Source organism: Myotis davidii, unplaced genomic scaffold (assembly GCF_000327345.1).
Source record: "Myotis davidii unplaced genomic scaffold, ASM32734v1 scaffold592, whole genome shotgun sequence".
NCBI classification, from domain to species: Eukaryota; Metazoa; Chordata; class Mammalia; order Chiroptera; family Vespertilionidae; genus Myotis; species Myotis davidii.
Genome location: NW_006284844.1, coordinates 1763588 through 1776312, shown reverse-complemented (window position 1 = coordinate 1776312; position 12725 = coordinate 1763588). Strand labels below are relative to the sequence as shown.

The following is a 12725-nucleotide window of genomic DNA, read 5'->3' as shown; positions in this document are numbered from 1 at the left end:
TTTTTTTTTCTTTAAATCGGAAAGCCATGGTTTGGGGGGTCACTTCATCCAGGGGCCAGTGTTACCTTCTCCGTGTTGTCACAGTGTCGTCAGGAGATTCCCCATCGGCTTAGGCCGCGCAGTGCAAAGCTCCGTGCTGGTGGCGTCACGTTTGTGGAGCATGGTGCCGGTGGCAATCAGCAAAGATTATTTAACCAAATGGCTATTAACCAGAGGACTACATGTTATTAAATGCCTAGACATAAGCTTACATTTATCTCTATTGCAACAGTGCTGGATGTCTTCTTCCCATCGAATAACTGAATATATTTTCCCATCCAATGAAAGCAAAAACTACTCTAAGAACTAGTGCTGTAGATGTGTTTATAAAAGTAAAACTAATCACATGCGCACATGTATTTATTTCAGTATCTTGAGTAAGAGACATGCACCACATTAACTTTATTGGAAATTAAAAGCGACAAAACGAGATGTATCTTCATTAACTTATACATATGCAAGCATCCTCAGAATGCACGGTGCTCTGGACGCTCATAGGGCATTTAGTTCAGCCACTTCAGTCGTTATCTGTTTCTTTTGGTCTCACATACTCTTTAATGAATTCCCAAAGGTTCCTTAAAATACATAAGAAATAAATACCTTAGATTAGCAAAAGGACATTAGGCGTAAAAGAAAATTTCAACAGAAGCATCTGTTTCAGGATACGTTTCCGCAAACACACGAACTGAGGCTTTGCAATGCTCCCCTTCATTTCAGAGGGTGTTCCCGGCAGAGCTTTGGCCTAGAGCCAGCAAAGATTCTCACGACGGATCCAGAAGAGGGTGGCGCCCGAGCAGATGGCCTTTCCACTCTAGACCCATTTACTCTGCTTGCGAGGCTATGGCAGGAGCCCCCAGCCCTGCATTTGCATTTCTATACCTTCCTTCTCCTTTGAGGGCACCTACCCCGTGGCAAAACCAGGGTCCGCCTGTGTGGCTCACTCAGCACCTGCTCTAGCGCCCTTTCCCCGTGACTTTCTCTACCCCGTGAACTGGGAGTGAAATGTTCTATTATCTGGACCCCTTTGCAGCCAAGGGTGGTCTGGGGACGCGGTGCTGACCAATGAGACGCGTAGAAGACGCCGGAAGGGGCTTTTCTTCCTCATGAAACAAGCCTCATGCTGGGAAGCCTTTTGCCATTGCCCTTCCTCTCCCGCCTTCCTCCAGGGCAGGAGGACCCAGCGCCTGAGCGGCCATCAGAGAGGCTGAGAACTAGACTCCAGGAGAACGCGGAAGATAGAAGAGCGCGGTGTTTGACATCACTGAGCCCAGCCCACATCTGATTTGCCTTTTGACTGTTGATACCAACATGCCCTTTCATATCTACGTCAATGGTTTTCTGTTGCTCCCAGCCTTGCCAAATTGTAAGATGTGAACCGTATTACAAACTCTAAGAACTTCAACTATATAAAGTCTCAACTTATGTGACAGATAATATAAACCAGCCATTTTATTTTTCAATTAAAAGCTTTAGAGCAGTGGTTCCCAACCTTCCTAATGCTGCAACCCTTTAATACAGTTCCTCATGTTGTGGTGACCCCCAATTTCATTGTTACAAATTGAACATAATTAAAGCATAGTGATTAATCACAAAAACAATATGTAATTATATATGTGTTTTTTGATGCTCTTAAGCGACCCCTGTGAAAGGGTCATTCGACCCCCAAAGGGGTCGCGGCCCACAGGTTGAGAACCACTGCTTTAGAGTAATGCATGTATAGAGTTTTTTGGAAGATTTAATATCAATAAACACCACGTAATTTGAGGAGGGAAAAGCCACTCACAGCCACAAGTCTCCCTAGCTTCCTGATCCCTGCCCATGAGAATCAACCCTTGACTCTTCAGCTTTTTTCAAAGTATTTATTTTTACATAGATGATATAGATAGGTAGATAGATAGATAGATATAGAGATAGATATAGATAGATGATAGATAGATGATTGATAGATATAGATAGATAGGTATGTAGGTAGGTAGATAGATAGATAGATAGATGATATAGATAGATGGATGATAGAGATAGATGATAGATTAGATAGATAGATGATACATGAAACATGAGAGATGATAGATATAGATATAGATAGAGGAGAGAGGGAGAGAGAGAGAGAGAGAGAGAGAGAGAGAGAGAGAGAGAGAGACTTAAATCTTGGGCTAATCATTGCTAAGCATAGGAGGGGGTGTAACATTTCTATTGAAAGTTAAGACGCATGAATATAAATGCTTCACAAGTACTGGTCTCGTCTAATTTCAAACACACGGTGTGAGAACACGCGATTGTGCCGGTGCTTTTTCACGGCATCGGGACTTACCGCTGCTCCTCCCCACTCAGCTCACTCCTCCCCAGGAACTGCTTCACCTGGTTTTCAGCGGTCTGCCAAGAATTAAAAGTCATCTGGTCATGTATGCCGGCAACGAAAATGCATCCAAATAGATGCCACTTCTAGAATCGGGCATAACATTCTACTTCCCACTATGTGTAATACAGAGAGAGATGCATACACGATAGAAACAGAGTTATCATCAATTAAGCAGAAAATTGTTAGCAGGCATTTTGGAAGGGAATCCTGAAAGTTGTTTGAGGTGCCAGTCCATTATATTTCCTGTAACCAAATCAGCTCATTAAAAGTAAGTATTATGTGCGGAAGGGTTAGAGAAATAGTAAATTCTGACAGACACATTCAACTATTTAGAAGGATTGTTTAATACATTAGCTTACATCTCTCTAGAGAGAAGCTAATATCTACATAGCCAGCTATTCCTAGCATTACAGAAAGTTATCGTTTAGAAAGCTAATGCATGTATTCTAATTCGATTTTTGACATAGTACAAGAAGGGACTGGAGAAAAAATGGTTCTATTGAAAAGCATTGATTCACAAAAACTTACATCTATTTTCTTCTTTAAAATAATATTTGCTCTTTCCAATTTTATAGTTTCAGTCTGTAGGGGAAAATGATTATAAGAGAAAGATACCTGGTTAATAATATTTATTACATAGTTTCCCCATTTATGGAACAAAATGTATTAGGCTGTTATTCTGATTCCAAAATATGAATTGCACACCACTTACAACAGATGAATGAAAAAGCATGACTGGGGATGATTACCCTGGTACCTGGGTGATCATCTAGAAGAGGGGGAGACTGGTGTTGGAAAAGACCAGAGAATTTTAGGGAAATTTCAGAATAGAAGATTCCCTCACTTTTCAGAACTAATAATATAATTAGTTAAGGTGACATGATACAATATAAAAATACAAATATCAACAAGTCACATATATACTAGAAATAACTGATTATAAACTGTAATGTAACAGTTAAAGTTTTCATACACAATAGTAACAGATGCAATAAAGTCACAAAAATAAACATAACAAAAAATATTTAAAAGCAATGCAGAAAATTAAATTAACATAAACTGATCCTTGATGGGAATGTTAACATTATAAAGCTGCCACTTGGCCCCAAATCCTATATAATAAATGCCTAACATGCTAAGTGTCCAGTCACCTGGTCACCCGTTCAACCAATCAAAGCATAATATGCTAATGATAGGCTAAGGCCGCTCAACTGCTCACTATGACGTGCACTGACCTCCAGGAGGCAGACAGTTCACCAGTCAACCAGTCACTATGATGTGCACTGACCACCAGGGGGCAGACAAGTGCATATATATTTATATAGCAGTGTCTGGTACATAGGAGGTACTGAATACATATTTTTGAATTACTTATTTTTATTAAGCTGCACTGAGAGCTTCATATATGTTATCTCTGGTATTCTGAGATAGCTTCACAAAATCCTATATAATAAAAGCCTAATATGCTAAGTGTATGGTTGTCTGGTTGGCCAGACACTTAGCATATTCAACCAATCAAAGAGTAATATGCTAATGAATGCTAAGGCCACTCAACCACTTGCTATGATGTGCACTGACCACCAGGGGGAAGATGCTCTGACCGGTAGGTTAGCTTGCTGCTGGGGTCCAGCTGATTGGGACTGAGCGAGAGGGGCTGGACATGCCCTGGCCGACCTCCCATGTCCCTCCCCAGCTGGCCAACCTCCCGTGTCCCTCCCCGGTCCCGATCATGCACCAGTGGGGTCCCTTGGCCTGGCCTGTGCCCTCTCTCAATCTGGGACCCCTTGGGGGACGGCAGAGAGCTGGTTTCAGCCCAATCCCGCAGGCCAGGCCGTGGGACCCCACTGGTGCACAAATTAGTGCCCCAGGCCTCTAGTGAATTTTTAAATTCATTGGAAACCCAGTCAAAATGCCAAGAGGACTATTATTGAGACTCAAAAATGTAGTTAACCCTATGAATTAAAATATCCAACATCATTGTGAACAAATAATGATGAGCAGGGGTTGTAAAGACTTGCTCTTCCAGATATCCAACTTGTAAAGGATTGGCAATTACATCAGCGAGGCTGCACAGTATATAATTAAGACCTTGGGCTGCGTTTAAATCCTCACACTACTCCCTGCTCCCTGTGTCCCGAATCAAGTTACACAGCGTGTCTGTGCCCTGGTTTCCTCGCCGGGAAAGGAGGCAATAGCAGCAGCTATCGCTTACTGCCTCTACGGGCTGCCGACATTAACTGAAATGCATTTTTAAATGTTTGCAGCAGTATCTGGTGCATTGTTCATCGCTGATCCATTCAGTTATTTTTCATTGGGTTAGAAACAATGTATTATTTGAATTTAGGAGCCAAGTATGAGTAATAAAAAAAACTAATATAAGTTCATGATATGGAATCATTATAGGGCGTCTTCTATTTCATTGATTCAAGCCATTTAAAGAGATGATAATTATGAAAGGAAAGTTCATATGACTTTGGCATCATGTTTATAATATGTAAAGCTATAACTTTATTATTTTCAGTTTAAAAATTCAACTATAAATTAGTGTCTGTTCTCAGGACATTATTCAGTTTTTTTTAAAAAAGAGAGAGAGAGAGAGAGAGAGAGAGAGAGAGAGAGAGAGAGAAGATTCTAAAGGAAGACACAGAAGGAAGTCTGAACATATGATTTTAAGAGAGAAAGAGACATCAAAGCAAGTCTGGACCACTACCACCTTCCCATATACTTTGTAATTCTGCTTAAAAGGAAGAAAAAGTGGTGCTGGCAAAATATATGTAACCATGTAACCACAATAAGAAAGAATAATCCCGTGCCAATGATAAACTCTGTAACTAGAGGTTAAATTGAGTCAGATTCTGCTCAAATAAAAGTGAGGAGATAACACAGGCACCACAGCATTTTAAAACAGACTATGATGTACAATATATTATTGTTCAACAAAGTTGATACAGTCATTGCCAAAACTGCTTTTAACGCAGTAGACTCTCCTTTCAATGGACCTCACTCACTCAGGCCCCGCTGCCCGCGGAACCGCACAGCTAACTCCAAGTCTAACTTTGAGGCCAACATGTCGCAGCAGAAATTACAGGGGCTGGAGCCCCAACAGAATTAAACTTGAACCCAACTTTGTCACCTCTATACGGTTCCATAGTGGGCGGGTCACCTGACTGCTCTGAGCTGCACTTAAACTACTTAGGACACACTCGACACTAAATGATGACTGTTCATTCTATAATGAGAATTTTCTATACAAAACACTAAACTTTTCAACGGACCTGAAAGAGATTTGACCCTTAACTGAACTCTACAGAATTGTTTATCACCTTCATTTTGTTTTGTTTGTTTAGATCTCTTAATTATTCTAAGCATTTCTTCATCATTGGCTACAAATGTCTATACACGTGAAACCTTAAGCGGCCGGAACAACCAGAACAACCAGGATGACCAGAACGGCCAGGACGACCAGAATGACCAGTCGCTGTGAAGTGCACTGTGGGGGGCGGGGATGGCTGGCCAACCTCCTTCAGCCCCTCTCCCCACCACCCCAGCCCCGATAGGCCCTGATCAGGGCAGGGCCGCCTGGGCCCCATCTGTGCACGAATTCGTGCACCAGGCCTCTAGTTTTGAAATAAAAATATATTTGCACCAAATTTTATGTAATTGTTTATCCTGTTGCAAATGAGGTCACTTCACGCAGTTGCAACGGTTGGCAAGAGAAGGAACAATGCCAGCATGGAAATTGCGTACCTCGATGCTCTTGACCCTGCTCTCAGCGATTTGTAAAACCCCGGTGTGCACCAGGGTGGTTTTCATTTCTTGCTCCAGAGCTTGGATCTCGTCCAGCTTCTGGAGGACTTCGCACCGCTTCCTCTCCACCTGGTCGGTCAGCGTGAGGTGCTCCTCCTCCTTGCTCACGTGTTTCTCAGAAGATTCTGGAGGTATTTGTTAAAAGCAAAATATTGCTGTGTTCACTATCACAGCCCTCAGTGATGATGTTATGCATTATTAACAACATTACGTCTCACATCGCTAATCTGTGATAGCTATAAAATATAGTGTAGCCCAAACTCCAAGCCGCCAACAAAAATGATGGGATTGAGGGATGGGGTGTCATCCTTTAATCCCTTCATGTACCAGTAAGTGTTTCTCGGGTGGCCACTGTGAGCAGCTAAGACCAAACAGGGAAAACACAGGGCAACGTAGCCAGAGGCATGGGACTGCACTGAGACTCGACAGACCGGCGTTACACAAGCGAAGGGGCGGGGGAGCCGGAAGAGCAGGATCCCGCACTTTCACTGAACAGGTTACCCCGTGGGGCGGGGGCTGAGCACCAGGGCGAACATCGAGAGGTGATGCTGGGAAGAGGGGAGGCCCATCTGAAAAGGCGTAGAACCTGCGTGAAGAAATCAGTGGAGGGCTTTTCAGCTGGAGAGAAACAAATGCCCCTGGGAAGACAGACAGACAGACAGACAGCAGGTGAGGCATTGCCCTGGAGAGACAGACAGACAGACAGCAGGTGAGGCAATGCCCTAGGGCGTGGGGCGGGGGCTGAGCACCAGGGCGAACATCGAGAGGTGATGCTGGGAAGAGGGGAGGCCCATCTGAAAAGGCGTAGAACCTGCGTGAAGAAATCAGTGGAGGGCTTTTCAGCTGGAGAGAAACAAATGCAGACAGACAGACAGACAGACAGCAGGTGAGGCATTGCCCTGGGAAGGATGAGGAGCAGGAAGACCAGGGACTCTGGCTGGAACCTCGAGGGCAAGCCAGCTCAGAGCTCGATGCAGGCAGGTCTGTGAGGACACCGTCCGCGGCCCAGAGGGAGCCGTGGTCCCGTGTGAGTCACCGAGCGGCGTGTCACACACATGGAGGGAAAGGGCATCGGACGGAATCGGTGTGAACAGTGAAGGTTAATGAGCAACAAACCTCCCGGAGCTGCTTTTGAGTATTTAATCAGGTGAAATGTGCATCTAATTCTACGGTAAATTTTAATACGTATGTAATGCGGCGATATTTGTAAACTGTAATCCCTTTGCCACGAACTGTTTTCCTCACAAGAAACAAGGACACAAAGAAGATGAATGGGCAGTGATCCCGCTGCCCCAGACTCTGTGCCTCCCGTGGTCGGTCACCACGTTTCCTCCTCCATCACCTGAGGGGGAAGCACTGCCTGCTCCGACTCGCTGACTGAGACTCACAGCTGAGGCTCCTGAGGCCGAAATAACAAAGCTAGGAACCGGGACGGCCACGGCCATATCGCCGGGCCACGCTGCCAGCCCACATCACCGGGCCACGCTGCTGGCCCATATCACCGGGCCACGCTGCCGGGCCACATCACTGGGCCATGGCCAGCCCATATCACCGGGCCACGCTGCCGGGCCACATCACCGGGCCATGGCCAGCCCATGTCACTGGGCCACGCTGCCAGCCCATATCACCGGGCCATGCTGCTGGGCCATATCACCGGGCCATGACCAGCCCATGATGTCACCAGGGAGGCGCCCTGGGAGGGGGTCCCGGCAATGGGCAGAGGTGGAAAATGTGTGTGCAAGGCAGATGGCGCCTCCAGCACGGACAGCCTTAGAAACGCCTTGCAGTCTGGAAAGCTGACTTCTTTGAGCCGGGACTAAGAATGAGAAGGTTCTGGAAACCAGAATGGACTGTCTTCATTGCCGTGACCCTGACCACCACAGGAGACCGCGGCCTCTCCCAGGTCATCCCCACGTGGCGACTCTGGATAGCACTCCCGGGCCGCGCTCGCGTCGGTCGTGTATTAGACCCCGTCTGCAGGGGAGACCCCTTAGTCCTCGCCATCCTCCTGAGCCGGACCCCGAGTCTATGTCACTGTCAGGCTCTTCAGGATCCGCTCCCAGTGTCTCGTTAAAACCTGACCTGACTCTCTACACAAGGTCCCCACTTCGTCCCCGGGAAACCACACAGACCTGAGAGAGCAGGAAACAGTGGCCCGTGTTCCCTGTTTCTGGGGACATGAGCCGACAGGCTGCCCAGCCCACAGGAGTGGGGAGAGCGGTCCGCACCCTGAACAGGCTCTCGGGCACCCAGGCCGTGTCTAAAGGACCTCAGCGAAAACACTGCCAGCAGCCCGGCCGGCAGGGTCCGGGGCTGAGCGGCGACCTAGGAACCAGGAGGTCACAGTTCAATTCCTGGTCAGGGCACATGTCTGGGTTGTGGGCTCGGTCCCCAACAGGGGGTGTGCAGGAGGCAGCCGATCCATGATTCTCTCATCATTGATGTTTCTACTTCTCTCTGGAATCAATAAAAAGATATTTTAAAAACACTTCAATCAAATTAAACTCACTGTGTTTCTAAAGAACTTGATGGGAAAACTCAGTAAAATGGGATCATTTCTATGAAAAAAAAAAAGAGAAATACCCTCTGACATCACGAACGGCGGGAGGCCCTGGGCAGCAGACCGGGTTGGGAGCTCCGCACCCAGAGGTGGCGGGCCAAGCGGGAGAGCATCGGGGACTTGCCTGCCTTCTCCTGCGCGCATCGCAGCCGCCGCCGCTCCTCCGCCAGCTCGCCCCGGAGCCTGAGAGTGAGGACAACACAGCCCGGTTAGAGCCCTCCCTGCCTCCCTCCTCTCGTCTATTTTCTGTCCTTTTGGAAATTGAGAAATAAAAACTAATCTTCTTTGCAACAAAAAGGGTCGTAGGAGGTGTCTGTAGAGCGAGAGCTGGGGTCGGGCCTGTTGAAGACACCGGAGAGCTATGCTGCTGAGTCTGCGAGCCCGCCACGTGGGAGCCGGTGAGCGGGACCAGTTATCTGCCACAGTGTGTACCGGTATGACTTTACAACCTGAATTCCTAAAAAACTAGGCGGCACAAACCTAGCATTTTAGATTCTGGGCAAACACGTCAAGAGCCACGGAGAGGTCTCCCTGAGGCTGGAATGAGATTTCACCTCCCCTCACCACAGCAGCAGCTGACAAATCCCACTCTATTTCAACTAAAAATAAAATACAAGAGATTTAACCTGCTTCTCACCTCTATCATTGCCATTTCGGGATGTTTCTCTCCCACAGGCAGGCGCTCTGGGAGGTCTCCAGCAACCCCCGTGCCTCCTCACTGGGCACAGCCCCTCTCCCGGGCCCTGGTTTGCGAGCCTGAGGCTCAGGGCTCCATGCTCCGACCCCCACACTGCCCTGCTCTCCCAGCTGAGCAGAGGGCGACCTGGTGACATGACCTCCTGGCGCCTGACGCTGGCTTTCTGTTTTCAGGGGTTTTGACTTTTCCGAAGGCTGTCGTCTCCCAGTCACGGAAGCTATGGTTTGTTGAGTTTTTGTCTTTGTTTCTTGTTTTGTTTTCTTGAGGATATTCTGGGGGTGTCAGATTTGCCTAATTTTTTTAATCGTTTACAAGTCATTTCCTCCAGAAAGACTAGCACCCAAGAGGTTAAGGGGATGGTTTAGGTTAAAGACACAATCAGGGCGTCCATCAGGGGTGTGCTGACTTTGCAGCTCCCACCCATCAAATGAAGTCCTCGGGGATCCCCAGAGGAGACATGAGAACTGCAGCGACACCCCCTCTCAGAGCAAGGCCAGGCCTTCGAGGTCCCAGGCCCACGGGGTGGTGTGTGAGGAGGCGGGGGACAGGCATGCGGGGAAAGGCCGCACCTCACCCGGGGATGCAGGAAGGACGTAACATGCCCGTGTCACACACTAAACACTGTAAACGGTGAGAGTAACATATGTGTGTCACATGCTGTAAACACTGTAAACGGTGAGAGTAACGTGTGTGTCACACACTGTAAACACTGTAAACGGTGAGAGTAACATATGTGTGTCACACGCTGTAAACACTGTAAACGGTGAGTAACATACACGTGTCACATGCTGTAAACACTGTAAACGGTGAGAGTAACGTGTGTGTCACACACTGTAAACGGCGAGAGCAGAAGCAGGGAGTGAGTTGGTGACCTCACCTGTCGTTGTGCTCCAGGGCCGCGTTGGTGGCCGCCACGAGTGCCCTCAGCTCCTCCCGGGCCCGGGCGACATCCTCCGTCTTCACCGAGCTCGTCACCAGCCCTCTGGCCTCCTCCAGCAGAGTCTGCGTGGGACACACAGGAGAGGGTGTCCCTTGTCCGGCTAGTCCAGTGCAACCAGGCTGTCCTGAGCCCAGACATCAACTCATGTGAAAATCGGCCTGGCCAGGGGGCTCAGCGGGTGAGCGTGGACCTAGGAACCAGGAGGTCACTGGTTGGATTCCCGGTCAGGGCACAGGCCCGGGTCTCAGGGTTCGTCCCCGATAGGGGGCGTGCAAGAGGCAGCAGATCCGTGATTCTCTCTCATCATGGATGTTTCTATCTCTCCCCCTCTCCCTTCCTCTCTGAAATCCATTTTTAACAGATATTTAAATTCCAGTGAAAGTGCTCAGTGGGGAGGACTCGGGTGTGGGGAAACATGGAGGAGGGACAGCTAGTCCCGTGAAGACCCGGAAAACACACTTCTCACTGTTGTAAGGTTTTAGTTTACAGGAAATGTTTTCCATGGTGCGTTTCCTGCTGGTGTGCATGGGGAGGGCATGCTGGTCAGACGCTCAGGCAGGCCCAGCCCCGTCCCAGCAGCTTCAGGGGCCTCCCTCACACCCCTGCAGTGGCGGGCTTGCTGGTGGTCCCCGACAGCTCCCGTGAGGCCATGGCCTCTCCCAGGAGGGGAGCCGTCAGAAGTTCCCTCCAAAGCCCAGGCCCATGGGGCAGAGGCTCCGCTTCAGGCCGGGGAGCAGAGGTCCCGGCCCTCACTGCCCCCCTATTCATGGGGCAGAGGCTCGGCTTCAGGCCGGGGAGCAGAGGTACCGGCCCTCACTGGCCCCCTATTCATGGAGCAGAGGCTTCGTCAGAGCAGGCCGGACGCAGCGTCAGGACCCCATCCCTCCCTCCCAGCCCCGGGCCCGTCTTGTGAATCAGGTTGTCCCAGAAGCATGGCTGCTGCCCTGGCCCAGCTTAAGAGCAGACATGGTGCCCAGGGAGAGGGGATGGCTGTGTGCCCCGCCCCACCCCTGCCCCTCACCATGAGCAGAAGGTGAAAAGTGAATTCTTTACCCATAATGCCCTTCAGCTAGTCCAAGGTGTAGCTATTCTAAATTATGTAGGCACAGCCCTAGCTGGTTGTCTCAGTGGATAGACCATCGGCCTGAGGACTGAAGGATCCCGGGTTCAATTCCGGGCACATGCTGGGAGGCAGGCTTGATCTCCAGTAGCGGGCGTGCAGGAGGCAGCTAATCCACGATTCTCTCTCATCATTGATGTTTCTCTCTCTCCCTCTCCCTTGCTCTCTGAAATCAATAATATATATATTTTTTAAACGTTTAGATTATGTAGGCACGAATGGGTCTCCTTGGATCCAGATGTCTCTGCTGCTGGTGAATGAGGAAGTACAGGCTCTGCGAGGCCCCGTGTGAGGGGTACCTGGTATTGCTCCGTGGGCTGCGCGCTCAGCAGGACCGCCATGTACAGCTCGTATTCGTCCTGCACGGGAGAGAGGGGGGCTGTGGAGATGTGCGCTGAGCTAACGGCACAGGGGGGCGTTCCGCAGGAACAAGTAACATGGGGTTAAGGATGTCAGTTTCGATCACTGTAAAAAACACAAAATATTTCAGCGCTCTACTGAACAAGACCCACGTTAAAGGCATACAGCCTTAGCATCTTGGCAGCCTATCTGAGTGTGAGCCCTGGAGCCCCTCAGGACAGCACCATACACTGCCGGACAGGAGTCCACACGGCACCTCCTGCCACACGGATGCCCCTGGTGGGTCCGGCATGTGCCCTGCCAGGGTGGCCACAGATGGCCGCATGTAGATATTCAGTGCCACTCAGAACCGGAGACCGTGGCTGTGGGCACCACCCAACCTCAGCTCAGCTTCACTCCCGAGGGTACACTCACCCCGGGGCACACTCACCCCCCTAGGGCACACTCACCCCCCCCAGGGCACACTCACCCCCCCCAGGGTACACTCACCCCCCAGGGCACACTCACCCCCGAGGGCACACTCACCCCCGAGGGAACCCTCACGGGCCCAACAAGCTTCCTCTCAGAGGGTCCAGGAACGTTACCCAGCAGCACGAAGGGGGCTCAGGGGGCACATGTCCTTGCTCACAGGCACATGGGATGGGAACGCATCAGGGAAAGACTGGCTCGGGGCTCGGGCTCAGGGCTCGGGGCTCAGGGCGGAGCTGGCGGGCGCTGATTCCAGGGACATTGAGACGGAGGGGCTGTGGCGCCCCGGGAGGCAGGACGTGTGCTGCTCACCTTCACTTCCTTCAGGATGCCGCCGAACAGCAAGGAGCTGCTGCACACGTCCTCGAAGGCCTC

At 49.7% G+C, this 12725-nt stretch overlaps 1 protein-coding gene across 1 annotated transcript in view; it reads right to left on the bottom strand.

Annotated features, from left to right (window-relative positions):
• Window positions 1-468: 468 nt before the first annotated feature.
• Window positions 469-12725, bottom strand: part of LOC102763352 (chromosome unknown open reading frame, human C6orf118) — a 14174-nt gene continuing 1917 nt past the window's right edge. Inside the window, exons 4-11 of the mRNA XM_006755182.2 lie at window positions 12663-12722; window positions 11822-11881; window positions 10340-10464; window positions 8890-8948; window positions 6146-6330; window positions 2927-2980; window positions 2351-2412; window positions 469-614 (exon numbers count right to left, since the gene is read on the bottom strand). Coding sequence (XP_006755245.2) covers window positions 557-614; window positions 2351-2412; window positions 2927-2980; window positions 6146-6330; window positions 8890-8948; window positions 10340-10464; window positions 11822-11881; window positions 12663-12722 — 663 coding nt within the window. The 3' untranslated portion in view covers window positions 469-556. The remainder of the gene's footprint in view (window positions 615-2350; window positions 2413-2926; window positions 2981-6145; window positions 6331-8889; window positions 8949-10339; window positions 10465-11821; window positions 11882-12662; window positions 12723-12725) is intronic.